The 19856-nt window shown below is 45.5% G+C and overlaps 1 protein-coding gene across 2 annotated transcripts in view; it reads right to left on the bottom strand.

Moving 5' to 3' along the window:
• Positions 1-19856, bottom strand: part of TMEM144 (transmembrane protein 144) — a 69886-nt gene that overhangs the window by 32583 nt on the left and 17447 nt on the right. For both annotated transcript variants that reach the window (XM_030191605.1, XM_030191606.1), the window contains exons 3-5: positions 16665-16787; positions 14034-14133; positions 4784-4864 (exon numbers count right to left, since the gene is read on the bottom strand). In XM_030191605.1, coding sequence (XP_030047465.1) covers positions 4784-4864; positions 14034-14133; positions 16665-16787 — 304 coding nt within the window. The remainder of the gene's footprint in view (positions 1-4783; positions 4865-14033; positions 14134-16664; positions 16788-19856) is intronic.

Here is a 19856-nt window from a genome sequence, read left to right on the forward strand (position 1 = left end):
GATTTCAAACCTCTGCCAATTCCACCCATCTGTGCACATTTATCAAAGAAAGGTGAAATCCATCAGAAGTTTCCCAGTTACAAATCTCTCTAGTCACAAATATACAGGTAAATCTAGGAAGTTATAATCTCAGAATGTGGTTTTATTTTAATGAAGTAGTACTTTCCCATCTGAAGAAATTGTGGGATTAAACCTCCCCCTGCCAGAATAAATATGCCAAAAGACCAAACGTCTGAGAAGATGCACAGATCACATCCTGTCCTCTTAAGTCATGATCCATGTGACAATAACCAGCCCCTCTGCAGAAAAATGTTGAAGAACCTATTTGAAAGGTCTCAGCTCCCCTCAAAAGGCTTTGCTTTTAGTTGAAGTCCCACCCATTTACCACTAACCCTCTCATTCCGTATAGTGCACCATAAGACAGGCGCCAACTTGTCACGTAATTTTAGGTGCTATTGGAAGTTACATGCCAAAACGGGAGTAAATGGCAGTAACATAGTAGATGACGGCAGAAAAAGACCTGCACGGTCCATCTAGTCTGCCCAACAATTTAAACTCATATGTGCTACTTTATGTGTATACCTGACCTTGATTTGTTTCTGCCATTTTCAGGGCACAGACTGTAGAAGTCTGCCCAGAACAAGGCCCACCTCCCAACCACCAGCCCCGCCTCTCCCCACCGGCTCTGCCACCCAATCTCGGCTAAGCTTCTGAGGATCCCTTCCTTCCGAACAGGATTCCTTTATGTTTATCCCACACATTTTTGAATTCCGTTACCGTTTTCATCTCCACCACCTCCCGCGGGAGGGCATTCCAAGCATCCACCACTCTCTCCGTGAAAAAATACTTCCTGACATTTTTCTTGAGTCTGCCCCCCTTCAATCTCATTTCATGTCCTCTCATTTTACCGCCTTCCCATCTCCGGAAAAGGTTCGTTTGCGGATTTATACCTTTCACATATTTGAACGTCTGTATCATATCACCCCTGTAAAACTGCACTTAGGGGGTCTTTTACTAAACCGTGGCAGAAATCAGCTGACGGTAAACGTCGAGACGCCCATTATATTCTTATGGGCATCTTGGCGTTTAAAGCCGGCTGATTTCTACCATGGTTTAGTAAAAGACCCCTTTAGGCACTATTCTACAAGGTAGAGCCTAAGGGGATCTTTTACTAAGCCGAAGTAGTATTTTTTAGCTCAAGGTAGAAATCAGCTGGCAGTAAACACCAAGACGCTCATAATGAGCATCTTGGCGTTTACTGCCCGCAGATTTCTACCGCGAGCTAAAAATGCTACCATGGCTTAGTAAGAGACCCCCCCTCCCCAAGTGCTTTAAGCATGTAAATGTAAGAGGATATGCATGTGAGTGGGGCATGGGCAGGTCATACAGTCATGCGCAAAACTTAGGTGACCTTTTACTAAGCCGCAGTAGGCTCTATGTGCGTGCCCAAATGAGACTATCACCAGGCCAGCGCACCCTCCTGGCGGTAATTTCAGATTTAGTGTGCGCCCATAATGCGTGGACGAATTATTTATTTCCCCCTCCGCGCCAGTTCCAGCGGTAATCGGCACTTGGAGAACGCCGACTGGTCACCACACGTGTATCGCGTGAGTCTTTACCGCTAGATGAATGGGTGGCGTTAAGGGCACGCGTTGGTTTCATTTTTACCGAAGGCCCTTTTCCTGTCCCATTAAAAAAAAAAAGCACTTTTTTGTAGATGCGGTAAAAAGTGGCCCAGCATGCGCTCAATACATGTGCCTACACTACTGCGGGCCACTTTTTACCGCTGCTTAGTAAAAGGGCCCCTTACAGAATACTACAAGGTGCATGTGTACAAGTGTCAACATTTAGGTGTGCATATTTACATCAGCTACTGAAACGGTGTTAAATGGCTCCGCTTAAATACTGTTGTGTAAATGATGCAAACTTACGTTAGAATTCTATAACACATTTGGGGCACAAAATTGCAGTTTCAGAATACTAGTTTAGCGCTCATATTTTAGTGCCCCTGATTGAACTCTTAAACCTTTTAGGAGTCGATTCTTTCAACTTAGGTCTATAAGAAGCTCTAGTTGCAGGCAGGCTGCCAGGTGGACAAGACGCACAGGGTGCTTCACCCCCACCAAGGATAGGAAATGCTGAACTGGGAGCAATTTTTGCACCCCTCAAGGACTATCACTAACCACATCCTCTCCAAAAGACATTACACGATGTGATACCCGCAAGCGAGCATTCTCCGGAGTAGACCCCAAACTCTGGAATGCACTGCCTGAAAGGCTCTGCTTTATACAAGACTATCTCTACTTCATGACGCAAATGAAAGCTTGGCTCTTCAATCAGGCCTTTAACGGAAGAAGTAACTAACTTGTTAGTGTCACTCACACACACAAGGATTGACTCGGGCTGCACATACTGCAGCGGGCCATGTTTAAACACTCCTACCCTAGCTCAGATAGTATTTAACCATCTCTCTGACCTCATGTGCAACTTTCTTTAAATCAGTCACCTTACGCTCTAACTCTTCTTACTCTCTTACCTATCCATATGTTCCATCTTTGCTTTACCCTTCGCTATCAATTAAAATGTTCTATTACGTATTGTGTTGACATTGTAAGTAGTATACTATGTCATACTTTGTATTGTTATTTGAATATTTTTACTGCTGTATTTGTCTATTGCTTATGTTTGACTTACTCTTGCTTTACACCGCCTTGAGTGAATTCCTTCAAAACGGCTGTAAATAAATCCTAATAAATAATAAACAAACATGGGGCACTTAAATGATAAATGTTATTACAGTAATCTAGTCTAGAAATTAATGACAGAATAAATGAGTGAAATGCGTTGTGATCAAAGTATTTTCGAACTTGACGTAATTGTCTAAGGATAACGAAACTAGTATTACTAACAGTCACAATCTGCAGTAGGAATGATAAATGAGAGTCTAAGATAACCTCCAAATACCGAAAGGAAAAAACTGGAGTGACAGATGTCTCAAAAAGATTCAGGGCCGCAGTAGGACGTGGTCTACTTCTGTAATTCAGCAAGCACCTATTTTACCACGATTTAGTGCCAATTTATGCTCTATAAGCCAATTATGAACATCTGAAAGACAGTTTTGGAAAGGATGGATGAGAGGGGAATGAGGGCTGGTTGGAAAAATTAACAAAATATCATATGTATAAATGTGAACTGAAATACCGTGTGACTGAATAAGACTAACAAGAGGGCTGAGAAAAGGAGAGGCGAGAGGACAGAGCCCTGAGGAACTCCACAGCAGAGGGGCTGGAGGTGTCTAAATGTGAGTGTAATTCGCTCACTAGGGCCGCGAGAACAGTCTCACAGTTAGCTGCAGTGGGAAGTGAACCCAGTTCCCTTGGTTCTCAGGCCACTGCACTAACCATTAGACTACTCCTTCACTGATCCGTGTGTATGCACTTATGTGTGTGTGCACCTAAGTGCTGGTGATATGAATGCTCATCCTGTCCATAACATTCAATGTTTCTATACCGCAAAATACCTCTAAAAGAAGTTCACTGTGGTTCACAGATACAAGAGAATGGAAACAAATCTTTCAAGAATACAAATTAAAAACTACAATTAAAAACAATAAGTTTAAAAAAATCATTTGATACAAAAAAAGTTTACAAGTTTTTTTTTTCTAAAAAAGGGTGATAATCCTTAGTTTGGTGTATACTACCTGGCAATAATTTCCAAAGCTTAGCAGCCTGGGATGCCCAGGTTCAGTTGAATATATCCTTCTATCTTTTATCTTTAAAACTAGGGATGTCAAATGACAACTGTGTTCTCAACCTTCGAGCTTTTGAAAAAGAAGAGATGAGAACCAAGAGACTCATATAGGGGTCCTTTATTTTATTCGTTGCATTTGTATCCCACGTTTTCCCACCTCTTTGCAGGCTCACTGAAAAATGGCCTGTGGTAGTGTAGGCGTGGGTTTTTGGAGTGCGCAGATCCATTTTTCAGTGTGACTGTAGAAAAGGCCTTTTAAAAACTTTTGTGCAGAAAATGGATGTGTGGCAAAATAAAAATTGGTGTGCGTCCATTTTGGGTCTCAGACCTTACCGCCAGCCATTGACTTAGCGGTAAGGTCTCACGCGCTTCAAATGCCACTTGATGAGTGTAGCTGGAACGCATCAGAGAATTAAAAGTATTTTTCAGACGCATGTAGCGGACGCCTGCCAAAAATGAAATTACCACAAGGGCCACACGGTAACCAGGCGGTAACTCCAAACTGGCGCGTGTTGGGTGTGTGTAGGCGCTTACGCGGCTTAGCAAAAGGACCCCATACTGCGGTACGTTACCATTTAAAAATAAATAAAAATCAATAAAATTGCTCTGCCAAGACTCTGCATCTGCATGCACACACCTGTAAAAGGTATGCCAATTAAGGTTTGCACGTTTACAGAACAGCGCTTAGTTGGAATTTTGGCATCTATGCCGTATGTGCACCCAATACATATATATGCAAGCATTCTAATCATTCACAATCATGTAAATGTGAGCAACTGTTTTGTAGAATTATCCCCTGGCTGGTTCTGACAGTAATACTCAGCTCTTCATACTGTAGCGGTAGAATTCTAGCTTATGCTTTTTCAGGGGAAATATTTGTGGGGGTTCAAGTATCCTTCCCTTCTTCCAAAATCACGCCTATCATCATAGTTAGGTCTACTTAAACAATGACATTTGTGAATTCAATGCATCAATCTAACGTCTTAAAATTGTTCTTAGTTAACTAGAATCAAGAATAAAAATATGTTCTTACCTTAATGCTGAAAGTCCAGCTCCAATATAATTCAGGTAAGGCTTGGCGGCCTCTTCAGGGTCTATTCCAAACATGCCAAACCTGGAATATTTGACCAAAGAATTTTACAGTGAATTTTTGGGGATGAACACACATGACCTGCCATTTTGTTCACATCCAATACCTTACTCATTGAACACAGCTTTTTAATAATTTAAAAACAGCAACCCACAGCAGCAGGGTCATGGCCCAACCTTCTGATTGCCAAGGTCCCATTTCCTGAGCTGTGACCTGCTTGTTGCTTCAGACCTGCGAGGCGAGTGTTGTCAAGGTCTCCAATTTCGCTTGTGGAAGAAAAGCCCGAGCCTGCAACGTATCGAACAGGGCTCCTATGTACTCCAAAATCACTGGACCAGAAGGTGGGACTTGGGTAGGTATTTGACGCTAGTCTGTTGTGGGCCTGAAGCCTGGAACAGGACTTTGTGATTGAGTTAAGAGGCAAAGAGGTCCACTGAAGGGGTGCCCCACACTTGGAAAAATCTCACACGCAACGCCCATATTGAGTGACTACTCGTGCGGTTGAATGACCCTGCTCAGTCTGTTGGATTTGCCCACCAGGTAAGTGGCCTTGAGAAGCATCCTATGCTGAAGTACCCGTTTGCCATGTCCAGACGGTCTCCTGACACAGTGGACATGATCCAGTACACCCTGCTTGTCTGTTTGAATGAGTACAATTTGGCCAGACAGTCGATCTATGAAAGTCTTTAGAGCATTCCAGGTTACCGGTAGTTCCAGGAGGTTGATCTGAAGGTTTGATTTCTACGTTGAGCAAGCACACTGGGTGTGAAACCCATTTATGTGAGCCTCCTACCCCAGGAGGGATGCATCCATCATCAGCACTTTCTGGGGCTGAGGAATTTGGAATGGAAGTCCCACAGTCAAATTGGACCAAACTGTCCACCAAAGGTGAGACTGAGTCAACTCTGGTGTTGACATCCGCTAGGCTCCCCGAGGCTTAGAACCACTGTGAAGCTAGGGTTCACCAGGCAGATCTCATGTGAAGATGTGCTATTGGCATGACACAGACAGTGGAGGCTATGTGGCCCAACAATCTCAACCTGTGCCTGCTGAGTTTCTAGCAGGGCTCCGATGAACTCTAATTGCTGAACGGGATGAAGATGGAATTTTGGGTAGTTTAAAATGAACCCTAGTAGCTCCAATACCTGAATAGTTCTCTGCATGGACTCCTGATCACCGTCCTTCGACGTGCTCTTTACCACCCAACTGCCCAGGTAGGGGAACACATGGACTCCCAGTCTGCGCAGCAATATTGCAACTACTGCAAGACATTTGGTGAAAACCCTGGGAGCCGACATGAGGCCAAAAGGCAACACACGATACTGGAAGTGATGTGTCCCCAGCTGAAACTGCAGATATTTCCTATGATTTGGAAGTACTGGGATGTGAATGTAAGCATCTTTTATGTCCAGAGAGCATAGCCAATCTTGTTCTTGAATCATGGGGAGAAAGGTACCCAGTGAAACCATCCTGAACTTTTCTTTGACCAGGAATTTGTTCAGGCCTTAGGCCTAGGATGGGTCGCATCCCTCTCCTGTTTTCTTGGGCACAAGGAAGTACCTGGAATAGAATCCGAGTCCTTCTTCCCCTTGTAGAAAGGCTCGACTGCATGGGTCTTTAGAAGGGCAGGGAGCTCCTCTGCAAGTACCTGCTTGTGCTGACAGCTGAAGCAAGACACTCTCGGTGGGAAATCTGGTGGTCATTGATGCCAAAGCAGGGCATAAATGAGACGGACTATTTGGAGAACCTACCAATCTGGGGAGCTGGCTGGGACCTGGGTGCATTCCGTTGACAAGAACGAGTGCAATGGAACTAAGCCTGCTGAGGCTGGCAAGAAAAAGGGGCATACCTACATCTCAGAGTAGTAGGGACCCCTCTTTGACTTGCCCAAAAACCTCCTACATGAAGAGGAAGGTGCAGAAGACGTCCAATGGTAGAAAGTGTTAATGGTGTCAGTGTGTTTCTTAATGGAGGTCAGCGACTTCCTCCACCTTCTCTCCAAAAAAGTTCTCTCCCTGGAACGTGGCATCCACCAACCTCTGCTAGACCACAGAGTCCAAGTCAGAGATATGCAGCCATGAGAGTCTGTGCGTTGCTATACTCTGGGCAGAGATCCTGGACACCACACCAAAGGTGTCATAGACAACCCTGGCCAAGAACTTTCTACGTGCTTTCTGCTGTTTGACCAACTGGCAAGTGATTCGGCCTCTTGTGGGAGAGAATCCGCCAAATCAAAAAACATACTGCGCTCAAGTTCCACAAGTGCAACCTCGTGTAGAACTGGTAAGATTGAATACGGGAGATGAGAATAGAGACCTGATACATCTCTGCCAGGAGGCACCGAAGCATAGTCTCTAGAAATCCTGGCTATTTTGAGCGCAGATTCCACCACCAGGGAATGATAAGACAACTGAGGCTTTCAAACCCTGGGGAACTCTGGATCCAATACATAATGTCTATCTTCTTGGGCAGGACCGGGATTAACAGAGGGGTCTCCCAGTTCTTCACCTGAACATCTTTCAGGATCTGCTGAAAAGGGACCATCACAGCCTTTCTAGGAGGAGATTCGTAGTCCAGGAACTTGAACATCTCAGCCCTGGGCTTGTCCTCTGTCGAGAAATGAATGGGAATGGTAGCCACCATTTCCCGCACAAAACCTGGGAAGTGGAGACTTCTTTCTTTCCTCTGGAGGGGAGGGGTCGGATGGGATGCCATAGGACTCCTTCTCTGAGGAATACCATGGATCCTCATCAGACCCCCTTAAGCGCTTCTCATCGGTGTCGGCAAAAATCTCAAGGGAGGGCCGAGACCGAGCCTGCCTCGAGACAGGCGTCGAGGAGTGGGCACCAGCCTAGACTCCAGTGAAGCTTCCTCCACCAATGTTGAGGGGGTGCTCACACCGTCAGCTGCAGGTTGAGGGCCCTGTGGGGCAACAGGAAGGGGCATGGCTGGTGCAAGCACCCCAGATGCACACCACTGTAAAAACCCTGACAACAGCTTATAGAGCATGGCCCAGATGCACTTATCGAGAGAGATCATTGGGAAAGGCTGGGTTGCCAGTTCAGAGACAAATTGCCGGGGTCAAGATGGGTGCCTGGTCTTAGCTGCAAGGAGACCTGTGCATCAGCACCTCCTGCATGGAGGGGGAGCGGTCCTCCCGGCAACAATGCTTCTTGGGGACTGAATCCCTCAGCGCCCCCAAGCTCCCAGCACCATGTGCTGAGGGGGATTGATGCCGATGCTTCTCGGCCTTCGCTCGATGCTGGTCATTGATGCTTCTCAGTGCTGACAAAGACAAAGTCGAATCCTCACGTCTCCTCGGTGACGGGTCCAATGCAGACTGGTCTGGGGAGCCCTGCACAGAGGCCAGTGTCGAGGCAGGTGGAGACTTGATCCGCATCCACTCCCAATGTCCAAGACAGGCTTGTCAGTCATACGGACCGATGTAACTCTTGACATCAATATCAACATCAATGCCAAAATTGACACCGAGGTTTTGAACCAGGATCCAAAAATCTTTTCCCTTACAGCTTCTCTGGTCAGTTGGGTTCTTTTCTTCATACGATGGCAAAGAACACAGCTGAAAAGGGGTACGTTCAGGACCCAAACACTGAAGACACCAAGAATGAGCGTCTTTGCCAGAGATGGTCCTATTGCACCAGCTACAGCGCTGAAAGCCACTTGAAATCTTTGATGACATAGAAGGGAAAACAGCCGTGGCTAAATCAAATGGCTTGATAACTAAAAAAGGGGCACATACCAGAAAAAACGAGGGAGAAATACCCGAATGGAGCTCAGGTCTAAGACTGCCTACTGAGCACGCCAAAAATAAAGGAAACCTAAACTTGGGAGAAAAAAAAAAAAAAGGGAAGGGAGAGGGATCTTTCCGAAGAAAGAAAACAAGTCAGAGCAAGAAACCCAAAGGCAGGCACGAAAATCTAAAAAGTAAGCTCGTGCACCAGATGCTGTGAGAAGTGCAGGACAATCGCATTATCTCTTCACTGCAGGTGAGAAGAGATTGGTCTCATGCTCTCGCAGCAGGTGGGATGGCACTCGCACACACATGGTGGGGACACTGCACGTGCTCTTAAACCTCTAGTACAGGCTTGCCCAACCCATGGTCCACCAACCTCTTTCTTGGCCCGCAGAAGCTCCGGGTGAAGGCTTCAGATAGGATCCAGAAGCTGAGGCTTTTCCTGCGGTATCAAGTTTCTATGTTCTCGGGACTTGATACCATAGGAACAGTCTTAACTGCCGGTGCCGTGTGGCTCAACCTCGTGGTGAAACCAGTCGTGGCAGGGAAGCAGATCCTATCTGAGGACTTCACCCAGAGCTTCTGCGGGCCACTCACAGCAGGGGATCAAGTCTCCATTAGGTGAAGGGAACAAGATAGGGTAAAAGTGTTGATTTGTTACAATTCTTTGGGGGGGGGTGGGGTTGCAAAAAAGTATGGGGCAAGGATGAACCAAATTGACATAATGCATTTAGAGTTTTAAAAAGCATTTGACAAAGTCCTTCATTAAAGGCTTCTTTTAGAAAGCTGAAGTCAAGTGAGAGAAGCCAATGTCCTATTCTAAATTGGTTTAACTGGTTGAAAGATAAACAATGAGCAAGACTACATCGTCAGATTCTCTAAAGAAGAACGATGCCCCAGGGATCTGTACCATGATCAGCATACACTTACTTATTCATTAATCATCTGGAAAAGAAAGCAATGAGTGATATGATCAAATCTGCAGATGTCAAAATTATTCAGAGCAGTTTAACACGAACAGACTGAGGAAAGCGAAGATACTTATATTCTCACAAGTGAGTAACGCGTTGTTGCATTGCCCGGTCCAGGCTGTATAATAAGATTTAAGAGCATGTGCGGGTGCCTTCCGGTCCACCGCGATTACCACAGTTAAACACTACAGCAAGAAAAATAAAAATAGGAGACAACTCCTAGGGGAGGTGGGAGGGCTTGCAAGAATATAAGGCCTGCTGTCCTCGGAGAATACCTGCTACAGCTAAGTATCTTCGCTTTTTCAGAGGACAAGCAGGCCATTGATTCTCAAAGTGGGGTATCCCTAGCATCCAGGCTCACCGAAAACAACAAATATTGGTCAATTGGGCCCCGTAACTTAGATTAACCTGAAACTATATACAAACTGAGTGAGAGTGCAGCTTGGAACAGAATACAACAGGCCTGGAGGGTAGAGTTGGATTCTAGACCCCAAACAGATTCTGCAACACTGTATGCCCAAACCAACTGTCACATCGGGTATCCTGCTGGCGGTAGTAATGAGATGTGAATGTGTGGACTGAAAACCATGTCGTAGCCTTGCAAATTTCTTTAATGAAGGCTGACCTCAAGTGGGCTACCGACGAAGCCATGGCTCTAACAGGGTCAGCCCAGCCTGGGCATAAGTAAAATAAAAGCAATCTGCCAGCCAATTAGAGATTGTACGTTTCCTGATGGTGACCCCCCCCCCCCCCCCATCCTGTTGGGATCAAAAGAAACAAAAAGTTGGGTAGACTGTCTGTGGGGCCTTGTCCTCGCCATGTAGTAGGCCAATACTCGCTTGCACTTCAAAGTGTGCAAGTTGCTCTCGCAAGGATGGGCATGAGGTCGGGGAAAGAATGTTGGCAAGACAATCAACTGGTTCAGATGGAACTCCAACACAACCTTTGGCAGGAACTTAGGGTGTATGTGGAGGACTACTCTGTTGTGATGAAACTTAGTATAATGTGCATCCACTACTAGAGCTTGGAGCTCACTGACCCTACGAGCTGAAGCAACAGCCACCAAGAAAATGATCTTCCAGGTCAAGTACTTCAGATGGCAGGAATTCAGTGGTTCAAAAGGAGCTCTCATCAGCTGGGTGAAAATAACACTGAGGTCCCATTACACAGGCGGAGGTTTGACAGGGGGCTTTAACAAAATCAAACCTCTCATGAAGCGAAAAACTAGAGTCTGCCCAAATATGGGCTTACCCTCTACACGCTGATAATAAGCACTAATTGATCTGAGGTGAATTTTTACTGAGTTGGTCTTGAGACAAGACTCGGAAAGATTAAGAAGGTATTAAAGCAGTGACTGTGTAGGACAATAAACAGGATCTAGGGCACCAGATGGCAAACCTTCTCCATTTGAAAGAACAACAACTCTTAGTGGAATCTTTCTTGGAAGCCAGCAAGATTTGGGAGACACCCTCTGACAGACAGAGGCAAACAAATTCTAGGCTCTCAACATCCAGACCATGAGGGCCAGAGACTGAAGGTTGGGATGTAGAAGAGATCCCTCGTTCTGCGTGATAAGGGTCAGAAAAATACTCCAATCTCCACGGTTTTTCGGAGGACAACTCCAGAAGAGGGAACCAGATCTGCCGAGGCAAGTAAAGCGCGACTAAGATCATGGTCCCACAGTCTTGCTTGAGTTTCAATAAAGTTTTACACACAAGAGGAATGGGAGGATACGCATACAGCAGACCTGTCCCCCAATGCAGGAGGAAGGCATCTGATGCTAGTCTGTCAAGAGCCTGAAAGCTAGCTGAAAGCCTTGGACTATAACTGAATTCAAAGCCACTGTTGGATGGTTGGAAAGATGGAAGGAGAGGAACAACATAAAATTCAAGAAACAGCATGGTGTTTCAAGAAACAAGACGCTGATGACTTTGTTGCTGAAAATTGGGTTGTTCAGTTCTTCCTACCATCTTGAACGAGTTTGCACCTCGTGACATTTTCAATGCTGACGAAAACGGTCTCCACTGGCGAGCGATTCCTGATGGAACATTTGCATTCAAACAAGCCGAAACTAGAGGAAGTAAAACATTGAAGAACCAACTGATGATCCTCCTTTGCTGCAATATGGATCGGAGTGAGAAGTTGGAACCACTCGTCATTGGAAAGAACAAATAGCCCCGTTGCTTCAAGAATGTTTAGCGACTTCCTGTGTCATACGAGGCTAATGCAAATTCATAGATGACTGGGGAAATTTGGAAGCAGTGGCTAAAGTTAGACACTAGAATGCGGGCACAAAAGTGTCAGATTTTGATGTTTTGTGATAATTGTGCTGCACACAGGGATGATGTCAGGCTGTCTAACGTCAAGGTGGTCCTCCTGCCACCAAACACTACCTCTCTGATCCAACCTATGGATCAGGGCATAATAGCCAATTTCAAACAACATTATCGGGCTCTTGTGCTACGTCGTCTTGATGAGTGTTATGGATGACCAGATTGGCAAGGATAAATGTGCTGTTGAACTGGCTCGTAATCTATCACTGTTGGATTCCCTACATATGCAGAAAGAAGCCTGGAATCATGTTACATAGGCAACCATTGTGAACTGCTACAAGCGGACAAGCTTTGTTAGGGATGTGGAGAGGGACGAAACAGATGCAGCTGTTGCAAATGCGTCAGATGAACATTCCAGCTGGTGTTACTGAAGAGGAGTTTCATCAGTACGTAGCTGTTGATTACAATCTACAAATAGCTGATGACAGCACTGATGTTCAGATATGCGCCTACATGCAGGCAACGGCTGATGATGAAACAGATAATGAAATGAGCAGCGAGGCACATGCTGACGAAATTCAACAACTTCCTGTCACTTTTACAAGAGCGCTGGAGAGTCAACACCGTGCGGGTCTATCTGGAGGCCACTGGATGACAGTGCTATGACAGTTTTTACCGTCTGGCAGACAGTCTATGGAACTCACAGACACAAGAGTGTACAGAGGACTATGATTGATTACTTCAAGCAAGCCTAACGTCAGTTAACGGAGACTGTATACTGTACGTATAATAAACAGTAATGTACATATGTTTATCAGATGTTAAGCTTCTTTGGGTCACAACAGTTAAGTGCATGCTCCGGTTAACTGCATGTATTTCTTTGGTCCCAGACCCTTGCAATTAAGCGGATTACACTGTATTTCGTGAATACTGTTGCATTATTTTGATTTTTGTTTTGGCACTTAATTCATGGAGCGTATTCAGTGAAGGCTGGTGGGGAAGGTAACATGAGAGAGAGAGTTTGTATGAGTGTGCTTGCACATGCACACACGTGTCTTGGCCCCCCGAATGTTACAAAATATTAAATGCAGCCCCCAATAAAAAATAGGTTGAACAAGCCTGCTCTAGTAGCTTGTTTAAGCTCCGCACAGGTTGACGTGGATGACATCACCCACATGTGAAAATATGGCCTGCTTATCCTTGAAGAAAGTGCAATATTCAGCACTTAACTAGCTATGGGGCACCACATAAAGTCAGTCCTATTTATGTGGTTACCCTAACCGGTCAAGTGCTGAACATCAATACTTAATTGACCAAGTGCTGACTCCACCCCCAAACGCCCCTAAAATTGCTTGTTTTGAAACAAGCACTAACTGGACATTTTCAGCATCATTAAGCAGTTAAATGCTGCTAAAATTTACCGGTTAGCCCCGAACAAGTGATTTAACCAGCTAGGAGCCATTTCTGGTCAGTGAAATCGCTTTGAATATCGACCTGCACATTAAGGGCCTTGTTTACTAAGGTGCACTAGCGTTTTTAGCGAGCATTAACGCTAGATAAACCTATAGGAATATATGAGTGTCTCTAGTGTTAGAGCTTGCTAAAAGCACTAGCACACCGACAGCGTGGCTTGTAAACATGGCCCTGTTACAAGTAATCATTTTATTCAACAATGCAGAAAAAACTCACACAGTTAATCATGTAAATATGTAGCATCTTTGTTGACTAGGCAGCAGAGGTTTAGAAGGTCTGCTTGGATTCTTGAGATGGGTTTGTAATTAATACCCTGTTATTCCATTTGGCTCAAGCTCTTGACCTGATCTGGGCTACCATATGAGTTCAGAGTTGCAAGTTTTCATGTTTTTGTAAATGTATTTTATGGATGTATTTTGTGCCAAATCTTGCACAGGTGTGAAGCTGGAACAATATAAATTGCTTAAAACAAAAAAACCCCCCATATAAATACATTACATACTGCAGTAAAGAGGATGACAATAAAACATTACTATGAGCAATGTTTTCATTGGATGGTAAAATGGACATCAAAGTAGTGATGTTCTTACTACCAGTCTATGTTTACTGTCTTACTCCACAGTCACAGATACCAGAGCTACAACTGTCTATGGTGACAAGGTTTTTTTTTTTTTTTTTAACAATGGAAATTTCAGTGAACGTGATGGTTGCAGAGTGTTTACCTTGAGCTCGCCCAGCCAGTTAGCAGGTTGACAGAAGCCCATAGGATGAGACCCAGGCCTAATCCAATGGCTTTTACAATTGGGACCACAGTAATGTTACCTGTAAAGTAAACAAACAACATTTTAAGGAAAAAAATGTTTTTCACAATAAATCTATTTATTTAGAATAGATTAATTGTGAAAAACATTTTTTCATCGATAGAACAACTAACAATACTGGCAGCACATTAAAAGGACCAGTGTACTAAAGTGCAGTTAAGTTTTACACTTAAGGTGCAGTAAGTACTAAATCCTAAAATGCAGTAATTATAGAAGGCGTGTGCCCAGACAGCAGAGACATTGGACGCAGGCCCCGATGCAAATGTGAAAAAGAAAGATGCTAGAATGGAGGCACATGATGAGTGCACATTCCCCTCCCCCCATCAAAGCTTCCCACAAACAGAAGCACTCCCCCATAGTACCCAAGCCCCCACACGAATCCTCTCCCCATGATCAGACTCCTCCCTTAACAAAAGCCCTTCCATCCAGAGGACCCCTCCAATCACCAAACCAGGGACCCTTCTCCCATCTTCCATGTCCCTGGTAGTCTAATGGACTACAGTAATTGCTATTACTACAAGACTACCACTAAGGGTCGCATCCATCATTTTGGCCCCAGGGCAGCTGGAGGGCAGGAGCGGAGGGAGACCATATCTGCCCTGTCCACAAAACTACCAGAGTGACCCCCCGCATTAGTCTTGGGGATGAGGGAGAGTCCCAGTATGGTGGTTGTGGAAGTTCTTTGTATGTTTTTAAGTACAGCAGTGCTTTTGGAAGTCACGACAGCTAACACGTGGTACCATTTTACATGCTAGTTGTCAGTGCCAGCCATAACCTGTCTCTGCCCTTATCCTGCCCCTACTCGCACTAAACAGCTAATATGGGATTTTTACTGCACTACCTGGTTTTTGTGTACAGTAGCCATTAGCGCAGGTATGTGGTAACAGCTAAAGCACACTAACACTCATACTAGGTGCTTAAACATGTACTCAAATCATACTGAAACAATAAAAAGTCCTTTAAAATTTAAAAGTGAAGAAAGTGGAAACGCAAATGACCACTGAACCTTGGGATTTATTAAGAATGCTTCTTTGCTGTTCAATACCATGGTACCAATTTTAGTAAATGAACAGAGCCTTTAAATTTATAGAGTACACTGAAAATGTTCACAACTGATAAATAAGAACAAAACAATAATCAGATTAATTACATTAAACACATATCATAAGCAAAAATAAATAAATACATAAATGACCAGCCTTTTACAGACATAAGGGAAGAGTAGCCTAACGGTTAGTGCAGTGGATCTTGATCCTGGCAACCTGGGTTCGATTCCCACTGCAGTTTCTTGTGACTTTGGGCAAGTCACTTAACCTTCCATTGCCCCAAGTACAAAAACTTAGGGGCCCTTTTACTAAACCGCATAAGCATCTATGCGCCTGACGTGTGCCGAAATGGAGTTACCGCACGGCTAACGCGTGGCTCTTGCAGTAATTTCATTTTTGGCGTGCGTCCGAAAAATAATTTTTATTTTCTGCTGCATGTATTGGACGTGCGCCAAGTGGCACTTGGCGCACGTAGGTCATTACTGTTAGGTCAATGGCTGGCGGAAAGGTCTCAGACCCAAAATGGACGCGCAGCAGTTTGATTTTGCTGCACGTCCATTTTCGGCAAAAATTTTTAAAAAGGCCTTTTTTACAGGTGCGCTGAAAAATGATTCTATGCGCGCCCAAAACCTGCTACTACACCCCCACTGGCCATTTTTCAGCACACCTTAGTAAAAGGAGCCCTTAGATTGTGAGCCCTCTATGTCTAGTAGCACTATAGAAATTATTATTAGTAGTAGTAGATGAGAAATGTTTACTTTCTTCAGCTAAGTTTTACAACTATTGGAAGAATTTTTGTTGTGCTTTTCATTTTCCTTCCTGCTGTGCTTCATGTTGCATTATGATCTGTGTGGCTTGGTCTCTGTAACACTGTTCTATGTTTTCAGTTGTTAAAAATATACTGATAACCACTTTGAGAGGCGATCTAAATGTATTTATTTCTGTTTACATCTATCCCGTTTTTAGATGTTTGCTGCAGTACAAACAACTTAAGACAGAAGTATAAACGTCCAAGTTGATATGACCTTTTCCTAAATATATATTTTTTTTAGCAAATAGAGGGGTCCTTCTACTAAGGTGTGCTGAAAAATGCCCTGCGTTGGTGTAGACGCCTGTATTTGGCCGAAAATGGACGTACGGCAAAATGAAAATTGGCGAGTGTTTGGGCCCGAGACCTTACCACCACCCATTGACTTAGCGGTAAGGTCTCACACATTAACCGAGCGGTAATTGTCAGAGCGCGTACAATGCCAATTACTGCCTGGTTATCGCCGCACGTAGCGGACATGCGTCAAAAAATGAAATTACCGGCCGGGCCACTTGGTAGCCGGGCAGTAGTTCAAAACTGACGCATGTAGAACGTGCATACGCACCTATGCGGCTTAGTAAAAGGGCCCCAGAACTATGTAATGATAGGAAACAGCCCATTAAGAACAGTAGGCTTTATTTTTTTTAAGCTTGAGGAAGAAACTATTTCAGTCCTTACCTGTAGCCCATACACATCCTCCAACCATGGCAAGGGGCCAAAATTTAGGGCACCGTAGAACAAGATTGACCACTAAAGAAACCAGCCATATGGATGCACAAAGAACCCACTGAAAGAACATGCCTGGAAAATACATACATATGTAGCTTAGAGGACAATATCACAGCTTGATTTTCTTTGGCAGTACATAATCTAGGACCAAAATCTGATAGCAGTACTTCACGCTGTGATTACATTTAAATTTATTTCCTTTAGAGGTTTGTATCCTGCATTTATTTACTCACGTTCTTCCCAGAAGATTAAAAAACAAAACAAAAGGCAGGTGCACCATAAAATAAAATGAAAGTGTGCGCACAGACTAAAAAAAACCCCAATAAGCAACAGAGCTCCGTGTTTCAGTCTAAAAACGTTTATTTAGTAAATACAAAAGCCAACATGTTTTGCGAAGCAGGCTGCTTCAGGGGTTACAGTGTCATGTATCTTCTTAAGAGAAAGCCACTATCCCCCCCCCCCCCCGGATTCTATAAAGCATGCCTAGAGATCCATGCCAAAATGGAAGCGTATTCTATAACAATGCGCATAACTTAACTGGCTTAACAAGCTAATCGGTGTTAACAGCTGTTAACAAGCAATAAAAAGCTGTTAACAAGCAATGAGCACTAATTGACAATAATTAGAATTTACAAGCACAACTGGCTAAGCACATTCTGTAATGCAGTGTGCTTAACTTCTAATGCACGCAGGCAAAAAGGGGCGTGGTTATATGCAGGGAAATGGGTGTTTCGTGGGCATTCCAAAATGTGTGCGTGTAGTTATAGAATATGGTCCAGTGCGCCTAAGGTAAAATTATGTATCATACCTGATAATTTTCTTTCCATTAATCATAGCTGATCAATCCATAGACTGGTGGGTTGTGTCCATCTACCAGCAGGTGGAGATAGAGAGCAATCCTTTTGCCTCCCTATATGTGGTCATGTGCTGCCGGAAACTCCTCAGTATGTCGATATCCAAGCTCCATCCGCAGGACTCAGCACTTAGAGAATTACACCCACAAAGGGACACTCTGCCCAGCTCACCACCGCCGAAACGGGGGAGGGGAATTAACCCAACTCATCCCCACACAAGTGGGGGAGGGGAATCCGTCCAGCTCATCCCCGCGGAGCGGGGGAGGGACACCACCCCGCCGATGCGGGGGGGATCTGGCTTATCCTGCAACCGCAACCGTGGGAGGAGCTGACTGACCCTAACACCGCCGAAGCGGGAGGGGTATAAAGCTGCCCTACTGCCGCACGAAGCGGGAGGGAGCGCCGGCAGAATTTAAGTCTCAATCCAGCCCCGTAAAACGGAGGGGAGAGGAATGCAGCAGCTCACTGTAACACAAATTCGTCTCAACTCTTGAAGAATCCATTGAAAACTTGAACACGAAGTCCTCCTGAACAGGAACTGAAGACTAAACTTGAACCTGAAATGCAACCAGAATATAAACAATACAGATATCTGGGAGGGGCTATGGATTGATCAGCTATGATTAATGGAAAGAAAATTATCAGGTATGATACATAATTTTACCTTCCATATCATCATGCTGATCAATCCATAGACTGGTGGGATGTACCGAAGCAGTACTCACCCAGGGCGGGACATAGAAATCCCTGACCGCAACACTGAAGCTCCGAACCGGGCCTCCGCCCGAGCAGCCACAGTCAAGCAGTAATGCCTGGAGAAGGTATGGGCCGAAGCCCAAGTTGCCGCCTTGCAAATCTCCTCCAAGGAGACAGACCCGGCCTCTGCCATCGAGGCTGCCTGAGCTCTAGTGGAGTGAGCCTTCAGCTGGATAGGCGGCACCTTCCCCGCGGCCACATAAGCCGCTGCAATGGCATCCTTGACCCATCTTGCCACTGTAGGCTTAGCAGCCTGCAGACCCTTACGAGGACCTGCAAACAGGACAAACAGATGATCCGACTTCCGGAAATCATTGGTCACTTCCAAGTATCTGATGATGACTCGTCTCACATCCAGATATTTGAGAGCAGAGTATTCCTCTGGGTAGTCCTCCCTACGAAAGGAAGGGAGACAGAGCTGCTGATTCACATGGAAGCGAGAAACAACCTTGGGCAGGAAGGAAGGCACTGTGCAAATAGACACTCCTGCCTCAGTGAACTGCAGAAAGGGCTCTCGACATGAGAGTGCCTGGAGCTCTGAAACTCTTCTGGCTGAAGTGATAGCCACCAAAAAGACTGCTTTCAACATCAGGTCTTTCAGAGATGCCCTTGACAAGGGTTCAAAAGGCAGCTTCTGCAAGGCTCTTAGCACCAGGTTGAGATTCCACGCAGGCACCACTGAGTGCAGAGGAGGGCGCAGGTGATTAACTCCCTTGAGAAAGCGCACCACATCTGGCTGCGAAGCCAGGGAAGCGCCCTTCAGGCGGCCCCGGAAGCAAGCCAGAGCCGCTACCTGGACTTTAAGGGAACTGAGCGACAGGCCTTTCTCCAGACCTTCTTGCAGGAACGCCAACACTGAAGAAATTGGAGCAGTGAAGGGAGAAAGTGAGCCTGCTTCACACCATGCTGCAAAGGTACGCCAAACCCTGGTGTAAGCAGTAGAAGTAGAGCGCTTCCTCGCTCTTAGCATAGTGGCGATGACCTTGTCTGAGAAGCCCTTCTTTCTCAGACGCTGCCGCTCAATAGCCAGGCCGTAAGACCAAAGGGGGAGGGATCCTCCATCACCACGGGACCCTGATGCAACAGGCCCTGCTCCACTGGCAGCCGCAGAGGATCGTCCACTGAGAGCCTGATCAAGTCCGCATACCAGGGACATCTGGGCCAGTCCGGACCCACCAGGATTATCCGGCCCGGATGCTTTGCCACCCGGTCCAGCACCCTGCCCAACATGGGCCAGGGCGGGAACACATAGAGAAGCTCCTGTGTCGGCCACTGTTGGAGAAGAGCATCTACTCCCAGGGATCGAGGGTCCCGTCCTCTGCTGAAAAAGCGTGGCACTTGGCAATTGGCCGATGACGCCATCAGATCTAGGCTCGGCTGGCCCCAGCGCTTCGTGATGTCCAAGAACGCCTGAGCAGATAGCTGCCACTCTCCGGGATCCAAGGTATGGCGACTGAGAAAGTCCGCCTTGACATTCATGACTCCGGCAATGTGGGCCGCTGACAGCTGTTCCAGGTTCGCTTCCACCCAC

Source organism: Microcaecilia unicolor, chromosome 2, assembly GCF_901765095.1.
Source record: "Microcaecilia unicolor chromosome 2, aMicUni1.1, whole genome shotgun sequence".
In the NCBI taxonomy this organism is placed as follows: domain Eukaryota; kingdom Metazoa; phylum Chordata; class Amphibia; order Gymnophiona; family Siphonopidae; genus Microcaecilia; species Microcaecilia unicolor.